The following is a 20,897-nucleotide window of genomic DNA, read 5'->3' as shown; positions in this document are numbered from 1 at the left end:
AGGAGATCAAACCAGTCCATCCTAAAGGAAATCAACCCTGAATATTCATTGGAAGTACTAATGCTGAAGCTGAAGTTCCAATACTTTGGCCACCTGATGCAAAGAGCCAACTCATTGGAAAAGACCCTTGTCAGTGGAAAAGGTTGAGGGCAGGAGAATGGGGCCGCAGAGGATGAGATGATTAGATACCATTACCAACTCAATGGACATGAGTTTGAGCAAACTCCAGGAGATAGCAAAGGACAGGGAATCCTGGCGTGCTGCAGTCTCTGGGTCACAAAGAGCTGGACTTGACTTAGCAACTGAACAACAACATATCCAGCCCACTTCTAGGAGACAGAATCACCTAAAAACATGAATACCAGGAGGCAAGGATCTTTGGGGATTATTTTAGATGCTATCTTAGCACATTTCTTAAAGACACACCTATGCTATAACCTAACAGTTCTACTCATAGCTACTTATTTTAGAGAAATGAAAAACTTTATTCTCATCAAAATGTGTGGAATATAGCCCCAGACTCAAAACAACCAAATATCTACTAACAAGAGACTCGATAAAGGGTGCATACTTTCAGTTATAAGCTGAATGAGTTCAGAAGAGCTAGTGTACAGCACAGTGATGACTATAGTTATTAAATAATACTGTATTATATGTTTGAAGTTTGCTAAAAGAGTACATTTTAAACATTGTTACCACATGGGAGAAAAGGTAAATATGTGAGGTGATGGATAGGTTAATTAACTGCAAGAATCGGTTCACAATATACACATGTATTAAAACATCATGTTGTACAAATATAGACAATGTTTATTTCTTAGTAAAAGTAAAAAAAACCTGTGCATTTCATTGTATGTAAATTTTTCCTTAATAAAAAGACATCTGAAATTTTTAAAAAATACAGTTAATATGAGAGACACATCTAAAATATAACCATACAGAATGGATGATATTTAAAAGAATAATGTGTTCAAGGAAAATACTGACAAACAGTGAGAACTGTGCTAATAGGCAAAATGACTTCTAAGGCAAAAAACATAAGAAACAGAACTATTTTATACATGGAATCCTAAGCTGGTGTGTATTTAATAACATACCTCTCTTTATAACTGATAGATCAAACAGGTATATATCTTGAGTTAATAGACATAGAACATAGCACCAACAACTGCAGAACACATATTCTTTTCAGAAAGGCATGAATATTTGTAAAAATTAACATATACTAGACCAAAAATCTAGTCTCAATTTTTAAATAATTTGTTTATTAAACAGAATATTTTTAACTATCATGATTATTAGTTTAAAACTAATGAATAAAATATACAGTAGAAACATATACTAGAAAATCTTACATATTTAAAATTAAGGAAAGTCCTTCTATAAAACTTACCAGAGGAGAAATTATACTAAAATGGCAAAATATTCACACCTATATTATTAATACTTCTTTGGTATGCTGCCCCCCAGATGCATATCCTTAAATGAAAATATTAAAAATTAAGAAGGCAGAACATTTTAATTAACTAAGGCAGCAACACATTTTAGAACTTACTTAGAATAATTCTGCAGTTCTATTTAGAACAAAAGACAAGGGAAATTCAAGCACAAGAAATAAGCATAACACAGGGTTGACAAAAGCAGAAGTTAGCTCTTTGAAAAGACTAATAATTGACAGTGCTGCTCAAGGGGAAAAGAAGACACGAATATAAATATTTGGAACAACAAAAGACATAACTACAAATGTTGGGGACAGTTTTTAAAATGAAAATATTATAAAAAGCTTTGCCAAGAAGTTTAAACCTCTCTATGAAATGAAAAAATACCAAGAAAAGAGATAACTTGCCAAAGTCAACCTGAGAAGAAGCATAAAACATGTATAATCCTGTAATTAACTTTAAATGGAAAAATATGTCATTCAATGCCCAGGTTTCTCAATGATTTTAAATATACAAGAAGTAAATAAATCTAATCTTCCATTAAAAATTTCAGAATAAAGTGATAGAATTTGACAAAGATATTGATGATATATAATGACGTTTGTGAAGTGAAAGTCACTCAGTGGTGTCCGATTCTTTGCGACCCCATGGACTCTATAGTCCCTGGAATTCTCCAAGCCAGAATACTGGAGTGGGTACCCTTTCCCTTCTCCAGGGGATCTTCCCAAGCCAGGGACTGAACCCAGATGGTAAAGCGTCTGCCTACAATGCGAGGGACCCAGGTTCAATCCCTGGGTCGGGAAGATCCCCTGGAGAAGGAGATGGCAACCCACTCCAGTATTCATGCCTGGAAAATCCCATGGATCAAGGAGCCTGGTGGGCTACAGTCCATGGGGTCGTAAAGAGACAGACATGACTGAGTGACCTCTTCTCCTGCATTGCAGACGGAATGACAGCGTTAAGGTAATACCAAAAATTGAGTGGATTATTGAAAAATTAACATAATTTACCACATTAATATATTAAGTATATTCTCTCAAAATATGAAGAATACAATGGTACTTGATAAAATTCACAGTAACGAATAATAGAAACTCTTAGCAAAATAAGAATAGAAAGGGACTCTCTCATCATGATAAAAAGTATTTCAGGGGAAAAAATAAAACCCTAGAACAAAGAAGTTTAACTTAATGGTGAATTTTTTAAAGCTTTCCCTTTCAAGTCAGGAAAAGGCAAGGTTGCCATTTCCTTACTATTAATTAGCACTGTATTGGACAATCCTAGACAGAACAGTATAGAAAGTAAAAGAAATAAAAAGTATAAGAAATCAAAATATATAAAACTGTCATAAAATAACTAGTGCCTACCAAGTAAACCTGGGTTGGGAAGATCCCTCGGAGAAGGAAATGGCAACTCCCCTCCAGTATTCTTGCCTGGGAAATCCCATGGACAGAGGGACCTGTCCATGGGTTCCAGAAGAGTTAGACATGATTTAGCAACTAAACAATAACAAGAAAACCAAAATCATCCTGTGTACCAATTATGAAAAATAAGATAATTTGTTGTTGTTCAGTCACTCAGTCATGTCCGGCTCTGTGACCTCACGGACTGCAGCATGCCAGGCTTCCGTATTTTTCCCCGTCTCCTGGAGTTTGCTCAAACTCATGTCCATTGAGTCAGTGATGCCATGCAACCATCTCATCTTCTGTTGTCCCCTTCTCCTCCTGCCTTATTCACCTAGGTGTTAACTATAGGATCAACATATCGAAAACAACAAACAAAAACCTGAATCTCAATACAATAGGAAAAAGAAGTAAGTGTAAAAGAAATACTTTTTAACCAAAATAGCATTAGCCACAAGAGATATGCTGAATCCACGTATGAAAAAAATGTCTAACGTTATTGAAATACATCCAAGAAAACTTAGTAGAGACAGATGAATCATCATGGAGAGAACAGAAATCCAACCAAAATTCCAACAGGTCTTCCTTCATTTGATGCTGAAATTAGGTAGTTAGAATAAGAAAAGGAGTCCAGAAAGGCAGTGGCTAAAAAACAAGGAAGGGAAAAGCCTCCAGCCCAATTTTGGCTCCTCTTTTTATTTTATTTTATTTTATTTTTCTCCTCCCCCTGGGCCTGCCTTATGTAAATTGGGCTAGCCAGGAATGCTGTTTGTTTTATCTGAGGTCCTCACTCCGTCCTCGGACCTTCCTTTGTTCTAGTTTCATGGGCTTTTCCCTTCCTTGTCTTTTAGCCACTGCCATTCTGGACTGCTTTTTCCTATTCTAACTACCTCACAGCTGTCTTGAAAAAGTAACGTAAGAGGACTTGTCTTATGAAATGTAAAGAATTTAAAAGTTGTAGTAAGTTAAAACACTTAATTGTTATCACAGGGATAGATGAATAGAATAATGAAATAGACTAGAAACACCCATTAAATGTCTGGCAACATCATTTATGAAAGAACTAAATATAAGCTTTTCAATATATGATGCTGAGATCCTTCACCTGCATCTGTTTTTACCCCAACCTCAGACCATACACAAACATGAATGAATTAGAGACTTAGCAAAACATAAAAGTTTTAAAAATAATATTGAAGAACTTTATGGTTTCAGTATAGGAAAGGATATCTCAAATAAGACACAGAAAGCACAAATGCTAGAGGAAAAGATAATAAAATTTGGGGCATTAAAATATAAAACTTTGTTCACCCAGAGATGCAAAGCATAAAATGAAAAGATAAGCTACTGCCTCAAAAGAAGGAATTATCAATACATATCAATTGTTTTTGCTAAACAATTATTTTTCAGAATACATAAAGCATGATTATAATTCACACAAAATCACAAAAACAAAAGACATTTCACTGAAGAAGAGTCCCAAATGGCTCACCAGCAAATAAAAAGATGCTTACCTCCGTTACTAAACTAGGAAATGCATATTTAAAAGACAATAGCACCCCATTTCACACTCATTTCATAATAAACAATATCAAATGCTAGCAAGAAATAGAATAAATAGAATAAACTCTATACATTACTAGTGGGAAAATAATAAAGCTGTAAATAAGCATATCCTAGGAGCTAGCAGTGTCACTCTTCACCAGTGTGTCCTAAAGAAAATTTACAAATAAACACCGGGATGCACATCAGAGATGACTTAGTAGAAAAAAAAAACTTGGGATCAATCAAAATGTCCAGCAAAAGGATGGACAATAAATCATGATGTGTGATTAACCCGAGGGAATCAAATAAATTATAGCTGGGCATGGCTGTTCCTCAGGAACAAACTGTTGAGGCCAAAAATAAATAAATCACTAAGTGGAAACATTCTGTGCATAAAGCTCAAAAACACATGATAGTGAAGAATTTATCATTTAAGCAGGCAAATGTAGTAATGTAATAGTACAAAGAAAAGCAAGAAAACAGTAAGCAAAATTCATAGTACTAGTTACTCTTGAGAGAAGGAAATGGATAGAATTAGGAAAAGAAGCTCAGGGAATTACAAATAATTTTTTTTGCTAAGTAGGTGGTGAGTATACCTGGGTTGGGAAGATCCCCTGGAAGAGGGCATGGCAACCCACTCCAGTTTTCTTGCCTGGATAATCCCATGGATGAGGGAGCCTGGCTGGCTATCCATCGGGTTGCAAAGAGTTGGACATGACTGAGCAACTAAGCACACACACGCGCACACACACACACACAAGATCTATGGCAATGTCATTCTTTTTACCATATTTATATTTGGAGAAACCTTTGCATCAATTCCAAAAGTTTAATGATTTGAAATAAATTTTTGTTTTCTACCAGTAGCTCTGGCAATAATAGGCCAGATTAGAATATAAGCTGCCTCCTGTCTAAAGCATCTCCATCACTTGCCATCTATGATTGCTCAGAGACTAGTTTTCCTTCGAGCTTTCTTATGGGTCACTCACTGACATAACCTATCCAGTCTTTGTGGGCATCTGGTATGACAACGTTGTTTCAGAGTAGTGGTTCTCAAAGTGTCGTCCCCAAACTATCAGCTCAACATCACCTGTGACTTGCCAATAGTGCAGGCATTCAGGCACCACCCTGAACCTACTGTATATAACTCATGGGATGCGCGGGGATGACCCAGAGAGATGTTGTGGGGAGGGGGGTGGGAGGGGGGCTCATGTTTGGGAACACATGTACACCTGTGGTGGATTCATGTCAATCTATGCCAAAACCAATACAGAATTGTAAAGTAAAAATTAAAAATAAATTAATTAATTAAAAAAAAATAAAATTAAAAAAAAATAATAATAACTCATGGGAGCCTGGCAGGGGATTCTGCTGCTCAAGTTTGAGAACCACTGTTCTGGACAACACAGGCTAGCCTTAGGCCTCCTTTCCTAGACTTCCATCTATTTTCAGGCTCTTTCAGTCCTCCCAGAGGAGTCACATTTGCTCCTATCGGGAGTTGTATTCATTTCAAAGAGTCTTCACCACCTCCCAAATCAGGAGGAAGCCTCCCTCCATTTTCCCTGCTCAATAACCAACTAAGCAGTAGAGTCATGGTTGTTAACCTATGGTCAGAAATTGACTGAAATCGCCACAAGAGTGCTTTATCTGCTCTGTGCAGGCCCTTCAGGGCTCTTGTAGGAGCTTTTGTCACACTGGAAGGATTTAACCTGTGCACATACTATTAAGTTTGCCTGAACAATAAAGGATGTTAAGATGGGGTTTGAAACACAAAGCCAGTTACCCTTTGGTCTCTGGCCAAGGAACTGCCATTTCTACCTTATTGGAACCTTTGACAGTAGGAAGCAGAGTAGCCGCGTTTCTCGTCACTTCCAAAGCTGTGAGAGGGAAAGAGGCAGCGGTCATTTCTAAGTTCACTTCTCTGGCCTGGGAGCCCTCCTGCTGATTTCAAAGCCCATAGGAGGTGGTGAGAGTAAAGGGAATTCCTAAGCCTGTCTGAAAAGCCAAAGCTCCAGCTGATAAAGTTCTCCAGGCTCCAAACATTGTTTTTCTATCTTGAAATTTTCCTCTCAACTATCATTTTGTATCAGCCATTCACCTTGAATAATATACAGCAAATAGGAACACATTCACTGTATCCTGAATTTGATGTCACTGATGTCAACCATTTCAGTAAGTTGTGAAAACCATTTAGGGTAGGAAATAAGTTTCCCTGTCACCTTACCCTTATTTACAGAGGTTGGTTTTGGAAATAAAAGTGCTAATTCCGTGAAGAGAGAGTTGGCATTTACTTACAAAGCGTGGGGTGAAGACCTAAGGCACAGGAAAGCAGTCCAGTTTTCCTGGCACTGATATTATATGCTGGACAACACACTTGGGTTTGAATCTTGGGTTTTCCCTTTTACTAGATGTACAACCTTAAGCAAGTCATTCACCTTAGTCTCCCTTGCTTGTACAACCAGGACTAAAGGAGTGCTAAAGGCATAGGATTTTGTCAGGATTAAATGAGATAACAGGCTTCCCAGGTGGTGTGATGGTCAAGAACCTGCCTGCCAGTGCAGGAGATCCAGGTTTAATCCCGGGGTCAAGAAGATCCCCTAGAGTAAGAAATGGCACCCCAGTCCAATATTCTTGCATGAAACATTCCATGGGCAGAGAAGCCTGGTAGGCTACAGCCCATGGGGCTGCAAAGAGTTGGACACCACTGAGCACACACATACCCAAAAGAGATAACACAGTATACAACACTTCCCGCAGAGCCCAGTCACCTGCTAAGTATTCAATAAAGTATAGCTGATGTTTGTGGCAAGAAACAACACTAACAAAATAGGTCAGACCAAGCTGTCAATGGTTGGATATGTCCAGTAGCTCCCATATTTTCTAAGAAACTTGCAAGGGTTTTGATAAGTGGCATATTCAAAACTGACTTCAGGAAGATGTATTTGTGTGTGAAGTACACTGGGAAAAAAAAGGAGGAGTTAGACACAAAACTTGTGAGGTTTCAGTAGTCCAGATTAGAGATGAACTAGTATGTTGAGGATGGAGAAGTCGTGAATTACTCTCAGGGCAGGAATAGAGACTCAGTTGTAAAGAATGGGCATGTGGACACAGCTAGGGCAGGAAAGGGTGGGGCGATTTGGGAGAGTATGACTGGCATATATACTACCACATGTAAAATAAATAGCTAGTATAAAGTACCGGGAGTTCAGCCTGAAGCTCTGTGATGACTTTAGAGGGATGGGATGGCGGGTGGGTGGGTTCAAGAGGCAGGGCTGTATGTATACATAGAGCTGATTCACTTCATTGTATAACAGAAATGAACAGAACATTGTAAAGCAATTATACTACAATTGTTTTTTTAAAAAGCTGAGTTAACCATTGTAATAAGGGAAGGAGAGAAGGTCAAAGGAAAGGGAAAGAGAGAATATGGTTTGAGGACTGTATCAAGGTGGAGAAGTGCCATTGAGAAGATGGTGAATGAATGTGGAGGTGAGTAGGCAGTATTGTCAGAAGGGCAGTTTATGCCATGGGATGAATATTAGTGAAAACAGAAGGTTAGGCAATGCTAGGATAAGGGGTATGAGTCAGCCAGACCTTATAGGAGAGAAGCAAAGAAAATGGCAGAAAACCATCGGCAGATTTTAGAAGTAAGCTATAGGAAGAGCTCGACTGAGTCGGATTAAGTCCTAGACAAGGCTGCTCTGCAGGGACATCGTTCTATGCTGTTCTAGTGACAAGACCCCCCCTTCCTTGCCCAGATGTTCTAGTGAGAAAAACTGCAGGCAAGAGAAGTTTGCCATAAATCAAAGTGGAACCATACTCAGCTCAGCACCAACTTGGTGAAGATCTTGTGAGGAGGAAAGGGGAGGATGGGGGATTTTTGCCACACACAAAAGGGTGAGGTAACAAGGGAGAGGAGGACTGAAAGAAGCTCAAGCCAGTCCTTTCCAGAGGCCTAGAGACTTCAGGGACCCAGACCTGGGAAATGGAGAAGAACCCCTTGTTGGCACCTGTGCAATATGGCTTGGAATCACTCAGGGTGGCACCCCACTTGTGCCTTGCTCTTCTTGCCACTTACTGATGCCCACGAGAATGTGCCCTACCCATGGGGGCTGGTGGAAGCAAAACATGGAGTCAGCGGTTGGCAGAGAGGATGATGTGATGTTCCTTTTAAACATGTTCAAAGTGTTTGAAAATGAGGAATGGAGAAATATAAATGCAGAAAATTGATCTGATTTAGAGTGGTTTGGTGGCCATTGCCGAGAACTATGCTTTCTAAGTTGGAATGTTTTATTTGTAACAGGGAAGAGGATCTTCAGTTCAACTGGGTGATAGTGTTAAAATCTAGAATACTTATAGGATGAGTTTTAGTTCATATTTTTTTTGCATAAAATAAGATAGGCAAAAAACTTTCTATGAAGCATTATCCTCTTTTGTGCCAAGAATTAGCACAGAGTGTGGCTGATTCTTTCTCTCAACTTAATTTACATAAAATAAAATTCACTGTTGGATAGTATAATTGGTCCAAAAAGTTCCTATAAACACATGGAGGTACGTAACTACCACTGTAACCAAGACAGAGAACAGTTCTGTCACCAAAAAACCATCTACCCTTTATAGTTGAATCACTTCCCTCTCACTCCTAGCAACAACTTATCTCTCCTGAGTCTTCTTTTGACAACTGCCTATTTAAGAAAGGCCTGAGCTTTCTTTATGACTTGCTAATGTCATAACAACAGTCACAGCAGTAACAGTAATGATTAACACATATTAATCATACATTTCCAATGTGCCAGGCACCACTTGGAGCACTTTAGACATGAGGAAACTGAGGCTTTAAGAAATTTTGGAAAAGAGAGGAGGAAAGGACTTTCCAAGGTCATACCATGGCAGCCCCATGGCTTGGGTCAATCATGTCCAACTCCTACGTCTATTTTCTTAACCTCTACCTGTTCCCAGGAAGACACAGAGTAGGGCAAAATGGAGAGAATACCTACCAATTTCAGGAATCTCAGTTTAGACTTGAAATTGCCTTACTCTAGAGATAACTTATGTAAGAAGTTGGTTAATCATGCTAATAAAGCAACAATCAACTAGGTGTAAGACAGAACAAAACTAGGATCCTTAAACACCTTCCTCACAATCTTTATGGTATGCAATGAAGATAAAGCCCAGATATGCTATGTCCACCCTAATACAGTTGATCAGGCATGTGAAGCAAAGGTAGAAGCACTTTCTCATCAGATACTGAAGTGTCATCTCAATACTCAGAAGCATCAGCTTCCTCCTAAATTTACTAAAAGAGTGAAATGCGATCTTGACTCTTAGCCTTGTGTGTATTTCAGGTTGGAGTCCCCGACCCGGTCTCTGGTGATGGAGGCCCCAAAAGGAGTAGAAATAAATGCAGAAGCTGGCAACATGGAAGCCACCTGCAGAACAGAGCTGAGACTGGAGTCCAAAGATGGAGAGGTAGGCGTGAGAGGGACAGAAGCCCAGAGAGACACAGCTCCAATGAGCCAACAATTCTTCTAAGACACATCACTGCTTTGCCTCTGAAGTTGATCCTACAGTGTAACAACAAAAAGAGCCAATTGAGAGGTTTTATTTCTGGATCACATATATTGAATAGCACAATTATAAGCCAAACCCACAACCCATAAAAGTCATGACTCATTATTTTTAAAGTGCTGAGCTAATAGCACATATTACAAAAACAGAATTATAAGGACAGCTGTAAAAATGAATGCTAACCAAACCCTCTCATCACCTTAAAATAGATTTAGTTGGCTGGTATAATTAAACTGTAAAACACACGAGACTATTTAAAGAGAAGCTTAGTATACTTGTAGTCATTTTTAAGTGTACATTGCATGCGTCTACTTTCACCAAAAATGGAAAAGTAAGATCTAACAGCTATCCCAAATCAGAACAAGTCAAAACCAGATAGGCAACTAGAGGCTAAGAGACGAAAGGCTGCAAATATTCATTCTCTTACCCCAAAACAGTCTCACTTTGGTGAACAGAAGAGCTGCTTGTGTTTTTGCAAGCAAAGTAAGCCAAATCCCCAAAGAAAATACAAATCAAATGCAAACTTTTGAAAGTGCCTTCATCCTATTCATAAGTGAATTTTTCTATTTAAGATTTTTTTAAAGAGGAAAAATGTGTTTTTATAGCAAAACTCTATTCCACTTTCCATTTCTCCTTAGAGGTTATCAGTCTCCACCTGCCTCTGTTCACTAAGCCCGACTTTTGATTGGTTTGGCATGTGCTATATTTGTTTTAACAGAGCAAGTCAGATAGAGCTTTCAGTTATCAAAACTGTTTCCACAGACAGCTGCAGACTCCAAACCACACACATTTAGGAGTGACTACATCACAGATGCAATTTATAGCTATCAGGATCTGGACACTGGAGGGATCAGTTATAATCCTGACATTTAAGCAAGAAGTGCTGCATGTTCTTGAAGCCCCACCCCATACCTAAATGTATAGAGAGGCTGAGAATAGCAAAGAAAAGAAAATAGTAAACAAAATCGTCACCCTACCATTTCCAAATTTACATCACTCTAGGAATCCATTCACATTCCACATGATATACTATTAGAAAATACTAATATATACATGATGTTGCCAGTGCAACACTGTCTGACTAGAATACAAGCTTCTGGGAGGGAAGAGACTTGACCTGTTTTATTCATCCCTGAATTCCCAGCATCAACAATGCTGAGTACGTAGTAGGTGCTCGTTCAATTTCAACTGAACATTCTTATCCACTGTTTTGGAATGTCAAGAGGATAAGTGACTCTTCCTTCCTGTTTCCTCTCTTTAGATTAAGTTAGATGCTGCGAAAATCAAACTACCTAGACTGCCTCATGGATCCTATACGCCCACAGGAACGAGGCAGAAGGTGTTCGAGATCTGCGTCTGCGCCAACGGGAGGTTATTCCTGTCCCAGGCAGGAACCGGTTCCACCTGTCAGATAAACACAAGTGTCTGCCTGTGAGACCATCTGTAGTGGACACTGTCGGCAGCATCCAGGCCTTTTTTGGCTTTAGACCCTGGCTGCCAGCTATTTTTACTAGAACACGGAAAGCCTATCAAAGACCTTGTGTGTATGTGTGTGCGTGCGTGCGTGTGTGTGTATGCGTGAGTGTGCTTGCGTGTGTGGGTGGATATAAATATATATAAATATATATAAATAAATATATATATCCTCTGTATAAAATGAGGTTTCAGTACAAAAGGAACCATGGGTGACCCTGTGATATCCACTGTCATTGCTATCCCAACCCTGTCACGTACATGATAAAATCAAAACACTAATTTGGGCCTAATATTCTCCAGACCCTGATGAATCACACAGTGTATCGACACTTACTGAACATCCCCCTACATGTTTGAGTAACAGCCTGTCTTTTCTTTTAGTGTCATCACAAGGCAGTGATGGCGGGAATTTGCAAGTCGCCCTCAGCGGCTAAGACCCTTGTCGTAAAAGCAGACCCTTAGTTCCCTTTATGAGCTTTCACACAGCCAGCCATCTCCTCCCTCTTCAAGTCAAATCCCTCTAGAAGTCAGACAGAGGAACTCAGACTGGCTGTGCTACTTTGGCCTCCAAATGCATCCAGGCTTTCATGGTTGTGGAATTTGGAGGATGGATTTTAGCAAAGTTTGAATGACTCTCCCAACTCCTGCAAGCCTCCTTCCTTCAAACTCGCCTATTATCCCACAGTCAAAACAGGAGCTGTAAATCAGCACAAAATAGGATAACAGCTGCTCCTCAGTCGGCTGGAAGCTACTCAGTGGCCTGACAGACTAAGAATAAATGGCCGATATGTCTCTGTTTAAAGGGAAAAAATGGCTCAAAATCTGTTACATCCTCACTTTTGACTTTTATCCAGCGGGCTTCTACCCAAAATGATCAGGTCAATCCAAATCCTTAAGAGTGGAACCCCCTACCCCTATGAGAAGCTATTGGGAGGTGGAAGTCAAAGAGTGGCATAGGGAACAGAATTATTTTTAAATATGTTTCTGGGGACTGGTAGGTAATTTAGAGGCACACCTTTTATTTTTAAAGGCGTGCACAAACACTCTGCCTCCAATCTTCTTACATAGTTTTTCAGTATTGGGATATTCATTTTCCTAAATTGACCATTGTTTTTTCTAAGAATAGTGACCCAAGAATCATAGCCATGAAGTACCATGTGCCCCCAGGAATGTTCACGGAATATTACTCTAGACAAGAGTCAAGTGTCTTCCTTAGAATCGCTGTGTCCTCTGGTGCCCAGTGGTCCCTGCTCCCCTTCAGATGGCAGCAGCTCCCTAATTCCCGCCATCAGCTACCTCCCATCACCCCCACTTTCATCATCATGCTCCAGGGTCACCCTGGCCAGCTCTTGTGCTGGGACAGGAGATTACACCGTCTCTGTTCAAAGAGGGGGAAATGTGCCTGTGCCTTACGTCAATGCACTCAGCAAGGAGAAGCACATTCTGTTTATCTTGTTGTTACCTGTAGTTTATTTTGGGTGATTGGAGGGAAAGGGTAAAATGATGACCGGTAAAATGATGACCGGGCATCTTAAAAGCTGGTAGACAAACCAAGTGGCTGACAGATGTGGACTCCGAGGAGCCCGGAAGGGAGACATAACTGGTTTCTACCTCCCTGGATGCCACTTGGCAAGCAGTGGCCCCACTGAAGTTGTATTTGTAGGCCTGAATGGCATTTGTTTTTTCCTCAACAGGGTTCTACTTTTTATTACTTCACAAGCAGAGGTGACATTTGCCATAGAAAATGAATAAGAGGTTTGGTATTTTTGAGATGACACTCAAGCATCGAGGGGCTGAGATTGCACACATGGGGGGTAAAAGCAAACTGTGTGTTGCTTGGTCACTTAGCAGTCAGGGGAAGAGGGATGGTTCTAGCTTGACCAGTGGCTCTGCTGGCTTCTGGACCCCGGGCTCCCTCCAGTCACTCCTGCTCAATATCCATACAGAACTGGATTGCTTAATGATGAGACCATATGATTGTTTATTTTGCAGCATTAGGGTCTAAAAAAGAAAATGGTAAAAAAAAAAAAAAAAAATCCAGTTGCTCTGGCTCAGTACTATTTATATATGTAGAATCACACTGCCAGAATCTGCATGTACCATATCCAGGGTTATTCCAAGCCAAGAAAGGCCCTCCTTGACAACTCAGAGCATCTACCCCATATCCTTCAGATCAACAGTAGTTATGAGGTCCTTTATGGCTACATACCTGAAGACAAAGGGTTTTTGTGTTTTGTTGGTTTTTTTTTTTTTAACAGAGACCATCTTTGCATTTTGTCATCTCAAGTACCTGTTCTAAGGATGACAAAGAAACAGAAGGTTCACTAAGCTCTTTCATCTAATTTTGTTCTGATCATTAAATGAAAGTCTGAGAGGAGCACCTTGGGAATTTTATGCCAATAAAAAAGAGTGGTGTGATCCCATTTGCAAAATTTAATCGTAAAAGTACTCAGATCACAAATAGAGTAAAAAGAATAATAGCAACCAAGACTAGAAATCAAGCACCTATGGGGACAGACATGATATAAAATTCTGATTTTCATCTGTGCTGAGTGACTACAATATAGGTAATGAGCAGGAAGTTTGGCATGGATTAAATTATGGATTTCAGTTCAGACTTTAGAATTCGGTAAATGCATATTAAGTCCTCAAGGTACATTTTCCCCCCTAACTTCCTCCATGTCCCTGGTCATGACAAAACATTTCACCTGAATTCTGGAAAAAAAAAATCTCTTTTACATTAAAATCTGATAATTTTAATTTATAGCAATGAAATGCTTTCTAATCTTTATATACAGCATCACATCTCTCAGAATATTAAGCAGTGGGTGGCATAATGAAGAGCTTAAATGAATTTTCAATATTCTAGAAGTTCTAGTATTTTAATATTTTTCAGGAAAGTTTCATCTCCAAATGTTTAGCACCTAGTTTATTGGATATCTGCTAATAGTTGTTAAAGCTGAGTCTTAAGAAACGACTAGTATGAAGGCGGTTTTCAAAAGCCCTTTTCGTGTCATCAGTCTAGGTGGAAACTTGATATGAAGCTTTATCTTTCTGTTACCAAGAGATAGAACCTATACACTTGAACTGGCTTTTAACTTCATTTAGGTCAGTTTCCGTTGGTTGATTTTCATTGTATGTCCAGCACCACAGACCAAAGATTGCTTGAGTCTTGACTGTAGCACAGGGGTCAACAAACTCTGGTCCCTAAACCAAATGGGACTCATCATCTGTTTTTGTAAATAAAGTTTTATTTTAACACAGCCACATCCATCCACTTACATGTTATGGAGAGCTGATTGCATACTGGACCAGCAGGGTCGAGTATCTGTGCCAGCAACCTCGTGGCCCAGTTACTCGTGACACAGTTACTAATTGGTTTTTCAGTAAAAGTTTGCTGACACCTGGCATAGAGGTCATGTGTAGTCTCATCTGTGTTGGACACAGCAGGAGAGAAAGCAGGTGATAGAGGTACATTTCCAGGCATGCTTGGGAGTATAAATATGTGGTTATAGAAGAGACGTCCCGCCTTACATTGCACGTAAAAGACATCCACTTCTCTGAGAAACACAAGCTCACAGGATTCTTGGGAAGAGGGAAGATGGAATTAGGGAAGGGCTGAGTGAAAGAGGAAAACTGTGATCCTCCAAAAGGTTTTCCTAGGATCCTTAATGATATAGGGGTTTCTTGCGTCAACATCGTCATGTGACATGAAGTGAAGCAGGGGTCCTTTGATTTATATCCAGAATCTCTTTCCTGAAGAGACTATTTCTGCAGTCTCTGCTCAGAGGTTTCTATCTCACCTTCTCATATTCCAGAAAGACGCCCATTCCATGGTCCTCTGAAGAATATTTTTGACTTACCACATCTTTTTGGCATCCATCACCTCAGTTATTCACACCCACAGCAGACTTGCTCTCTTATGACTACATCAGGCCTGAAGAGTTGGCAGGACCAATAAACAATTAGAAATATTCAAAGAAATATCTTAAAATATGTAAGAAGAAAAAAATATAGAATTATTTCTTGAAGCTACTGCTGGGGAGTTGGAGGTCAAGGGGGAAAGGCTGCCTTGATGTTGTCTTCGAGGATCTGGGTCTTTGTTCTCTGGTGTAATAGGAGTAAAGGAAAGACCTACTTTGAATTCCAAAATCTCTGCCTCTACGTGGTAATGCAGGTTCCTCCCAGAGATTTGTGCCTTCAGTCAGCACCCCTATTGCTAATCCAGGACTTCATATTCAATATTGCTAAAGTAGCATCAGTTATGAATGATTCTTTGTAAGTAGTAGTATTCCTGTTAGGGAAGGAAAGGTGTTTATTTTTTTTATCCACCATTTACCAGACCCTAATCGACATTAGTTAAAAGAGTCCTTCAGCATTTTATCTGGATTCAACTAAAAGAGGATTATACTGGCCTTCACAGGAGCAGCTACATGAAAACATCGTGATTTATTTTAGGCAAAAGGTAGCCTGATGTTTGAACCAAGGAAGTAAACTGATCCATTTAAGCACTAGATCCTTAATTTTTTTAAGGCTCTTGGAAAGGTGAAAATCCCATTTAAGTAGGTTGTAAACATGACCCCTTTTCTCTATTTCTCTTGCTCTGAGAAATCTTAGGCACAAAAAGAATAACAAAGCAGTTCCTGGAATGAAACATTTGCATGGTGCCCCAGTAGCAGGTAGAGGGGAAAAGTCATAATAAAAGAAACAACCTTAGAAAACAGGCCTTTTATCTCAAAGATAAAATGTCTCTCTTTTGGTCTTTCATCACTTTTTCCTCTGTGGAAGGCTCCCCTAGTCCCAACATATTTCCATTAAAATAGTCAAAGCTACTGCACTGGGGTGTCAGATGCATCTCTTTCTTTGTGGTAATCAGAATTTCAAATTACACAGTTGCCTCTGAATTTCTCATTCACAAAGCTAAACCACTGATAAGAGATAAAGCGCTCTGAAGCCCGCTGCTTCAGCTAGCACAGCACACCGCACACATTAGCACTTTCAAAAGCAATGTGATTTCTATGGTTCTTAAAAGCTTTCTTCATAATGGAGTCCTTGAAATTTCTCAAGACAGGTCTGAATGGCAAAGGGAAAAGAATTATTTGTGGGAGGTCCTCGTTTTGAGTATTGTTAGAGCACAAGAATAAAAGAAAACATCCCCTTGGCGGTGACTCATGATCCATGGGCTATTTTCTTTTTGGTTTTATCCCACCCCACATCTTCTTTTTAGATACTGACAGAGTAGGATATATTAGCATCTTCCCCTGGAAAAAAGAGCAGTTCAAAGGATGCAACAAGAGGTGTGATGTCAGAACAGTATTAAGGATGTTAACCAAACTCATCAGTAAATAGTCTCAAACATACCAACAGCAATGCTGACTTTTGCCCAACAAGTAGTAATATCAGTTCCACCTCCAGGAGGTTTTCAACTGTACAGAGGAAAATACTATCAACAGGAAGTATTTTTAGAGTTCAAATCCAGCTGTCGCAATGGGAAACCAGAATGCTATTCCAAAACACCCTGTTAGGCACATAGACACCCTCACTAGACAGTGAAGGGATTTCACTCCATCACTGAACATGACCTAAAGTCAGACAATAAAACAAGCTGACCTCTTTCAGACAAGAGAGAAGACCTGTCTTACCTAAAATCTATTCTGCACTCCTAGACTCATCTGGTAATCCCATTTCTTTATTGTCTTCACAGCCTAATTCTATATTTGCATTATTTTGATGAAATCAGTGATAGCTAAGATTTCCTAAATCCCAAGTTGATCTATAGGTTACAAAGGAGCAGTATAGCCAAGTACTGTCTGAGGGCAAAAGGGCAAAAGATATTTGATGACCAAGAAGACACGGATGTTTCTTTAGTCTCCATATTTATATAATCCATGAAGTCCTAACATTTGGAGGGATGTCATAGTTTCTTTTGAGGATCTGAGCAAGTTGTGAACCTTCTTCTCAAATCACACCCATGAATCTTACATAAGGTCAGAGAGCTCTCCTTGGACCCACAGCCTATTCTAAAGCATGGCAAGAGCTGGGTTCTGTTTCTCCAATTATAACGATAATGTTTATGAACTAGTATTCATTGAGCACTGTGCGCTAGCCACTGTGCTGAGTGTTTTATATGCATCCACTTATTTCATCCTCAAAACAGTCCTTTGAGTTTGGTTCCATTATAGTTCCAATCTACAGATGTGGAAACTGAGGCTTAGAAAGGCTGGGAAACTTGCTCAAAGTCACTAGTTAGAAAAGGGCAGAGCTGGAATGCGGGTCTAACTCCAGACCACTATGCTGTGAAGTCACCAACAGGTCAAGCTATTTGTCAAGCTGTTAAGAAATGTCTCCTACCGGTTTTTAAACTAGTCCTTCTTGTGTGGTTGAGACTATAAAACTGTAGCTCCTTTCTTTCTATCTTGTCTCATGAGTGACAGCATCCAGCACTGACAGAGAGACACCTATGATAAAAATATAGATCTGAGTAACAGAATCTGGTACCAAAAAAGAATAAAACACCAAATAGTTTGCTTTATGATTCTTGTTAAATCAGGCTCCTTCTCCTTATAAGTTCAAAGATGCCTGGGTTGTCAGACTTACATTTAAGAATTAAACTTTAATCCTCAATGATCTATAGTTGAGGCTACACAAATAAGCATTTCTGCTCACACAACTCTCCTTCCCCTGTATTTCACTTCAAAAGACCAATGTCTTATTTTAGGTGAGTGCTTTGATACCAGTTGGCTATCATTCTTCCCTACATTTAGCTGTGGCAAGACTCCAGGAGAGAATCAAATAGAAAGGAATTCAACTGTCTGTATTTCCCTACAAGAAAATAAGACTGGCAAGAATTCAGTTAGCACCAGGCATTCAGAACCAAGCTGGCCCCTTTGGCTGGGTTAATGGTTCGAGTCTCACACCCTGTACCTGGTCAGTCATCACTAATGGTCCATAACCCCACCTACCCCATGTGCAGAATTTTTCTTACCAAAGCACTCAGGCCATCATTACCAATTGATCTGAGTTGGAAAGGGGACCCACCTGCCAATTCCTGTTGCAACAGTGGCACACTTTAACCTTGAACCTGTACAGCTGACACCCGTGTCCTAGTTCAGCAAAGAGGTTGGTGGCATTCCAGTGACTAAAGGAGCAGATGAGTGCATCTGAAATTCCTTATAACTTCGTGGCTTTGGGGCACTTTCATTTTCTAAGCCAAGGGATCAGGGTTTGATCTCTAAGAGTTCAAAGACTTAAAATCATTTTGAAGAATTAACTCAGCCAGGGACAATCGGCACAGGTTAAACTGGTATGCCCTTGTGCAGCTCCTATTAGCCTGCCCCCACCCAGAGCTTCATAGTGGCACAGTGGCAGAGGGTGCGTCTGTCCTGCTTTTTCTGTGTTTTCTCCACATCACATGTCTGACCCCTGGAGGGCTACAGACAGAGCCTCTCATTGCTCCTAACACAGTCAATCCCAGTGCTAATCAGGGTCCTGTCGTGCTCCTGTGGCTCTGCCACCTCTTAAACCTTAGTAAAGGGATGAACTAAAAATGTCAAATATCCTGTTTTAGGGTAAGTCATTCAGGGATTTTCTTTTACTGATGTATGTGTCCAAACAGCAAATTAGGAAGGGGTATCTTTAAAGGGTCTCATGGAACTAACATCACCAGAGCCAGCAGTCAGGTTCCCTAGCAGACACAGGAGATCTTGGCAAAGTAGAAGGAAGAGTCTGCAAACCTGAATTTGGGATGGACACAAAACTAACCTAATTTATAGGTAGTGTTTGGTGAGGCAGTAATAGAGTTTCCCATCTGTTAACCGTCTGTCTACCCAGTCAAGTTTCTCTCTTTTTGAGGCCACATTAAAGCAGAGGCATGCTTCTTCAGGAGATCAGGTTTGAGAAAGGAAAAGCAGGGAACCATCCATCTCTGTGCTGGCTAAACACACTCCTGGAGAAGCCAGATTCTGGTGCTTTCATAGTAAAGATAAGGTCAGAAAAGTCCTATTTGCTTGGAGATTTTGAAAAAGGAACCCCAACCCCATTTCCCTAAAGCAATTGAGTTCAGCCTTTGGATTATTTTTTTTAAACTTGGTTTTTTGTTTTTCTCTCGATTTGGGTGTGATGTAAGAAGAGCTTTTTAGTTTTGTTTTGAATAACATCAATCCTTGCACACTCTATGCAAAAATTTTGTAAGCATTGCAATAATGCTATGAATTACAAGGAACTATTTTAACTTTATTACACTTTCTGTATAAAAAATTTGTATTTAATATTATTTCAACTGCAGTCTTGTAAAATATATTAATAAAAATAATGATTGGTAAGAAGGAAAGCACCCTTGTCCACTTCTTTAGGGAATTCCACTTGCACAGTTGATAAAACAGTTACTCCTGTTGACTCTGCCACAGAAATAAATTTAAAGGTTAACTTCTCTCCTCCTTCTCTTTGATCAGTGGCCTAACACGTTGTTAAGTCATTTTTGTTTTTAGGAAGAGATTCACACAGGCTGCTTTTTGAAAGAGAGCTTATTATAAGGTAACACCTGCCTAGAACTGGGGAGTCCCCAGGACTTGGAGACGGTAAGGGAACAGCCATCCTCTACCACTTTCCTAAAGACCTGGACAGGCTCCTTCTGCTGTAGTTCACCACTCCTATCTCTAAATCACTGAAGAAGCCAGTCTGCTTGCTCTGCATTTTTAATCAGGACACCTTAACTCCTGGTCAGCCTATGGATCAGCCACCTGTAAGCCAGTTGCCCATCCCTGGTCCAGTTTTTATCCTTTTCCACAGAATACCCTAACCCTGCTTCCCAAATGGGGACAGTGTATGACGGAAGGATACCATGGCATTACACACCACAGTCAGTCCTCCATTTCAGCATCTCACTCTCCTGGCCTGCCAGAGTACCACATTTTTGAACGTACTGTTCCATCCACCTCGAATGCCCTTCCAAGTAGCACCACCCTATCACAGGATATCATCCTTCAGGATCCCATCCTCATGTCAACTTTTCTCCGTAGCCCTTATCATTCTTAAGTCCCCCATTAATTTGTTCTAATTTATTTCATGAGCCTATGTTGTATTGTGATTTACCTATTTACCTAGCACCCTGAGACCCTAGAATGCTTATATCCATTTTTTAAGTTTATAATGGAGTAATGACATATGAATAGATTCTCACAATTACATGTTAAGGTAGAGAGGTCATTTTCTCATCTAGAAAATCTAATTTTATTTTACATATCCAATACACGGCAGAACCCGTATGCATTCCCCATTGTACTTTCATCATAGGTTACGCCTCCCATCAAACTGAGCTCCTGACTGCAAATGATGCTGAAGCAACATGACAGAATCCTCAAAAGGTAAAATGCTGTAGGGAAAATTTTTCTCACAAGTGGGGTGCAGTAATTTTAGTACATGGCTTCCTTTTTGGGGAAAACTTACCAAAGAAATCTAAATCAAAGAG

At 39.8% G+C, this 20,897-nt stretch overlaps 1 protein-coding gene across 2 annotated transcripts in view; it reads left to right on the top strand.

Annotated features, from left to right (window-relative positions):
- Positions 1–18,669, top strand: part of SGCD (sarcoglycan delta) — a 607,252-nt gene extending 588,583 nt beyond the window's left edge. For both annotated transcript variants that reach the window (XM_040241450.1, XM_040241449.1), the window contains exons 7-8: positions 9,733–9,856; positions 11,217–18,669. In XM_040241450.1, the coding sequence (XP_040097384.1) occupies positions 9,733–9,856; positions 11,217–11,390 (298 nt within the window). In that variant the 3' untranslated portion in view covers positions 11,391–18,669. The remainder of the gene's footprint in view (positions 1–9,732; positions 9,857–11,216) is intronic.
- The last annotated feature ends 2,228 nt before the right edge of the window (positions 18,670–20,897 follow it).

Source organism: Oryx dammah, unplaced genomic scaffold (genome assembly GCF_014754425.2).
Source record: "Oryx dammah isolate SB20612 unplaced genomic scaffold, SCBI_Odam_1.1 HiC_scaffold_5, whole genome shotgun sequence".
Lineage (NCBI taxonomy): Eukaryota > Metazoa > Chordata > Mammalia > Artiodactyla > Bovidae > Oryx > Oryx dammah.
This window is presented reverse-complemented; position numbering and strand designations above follow the sequence as displayed.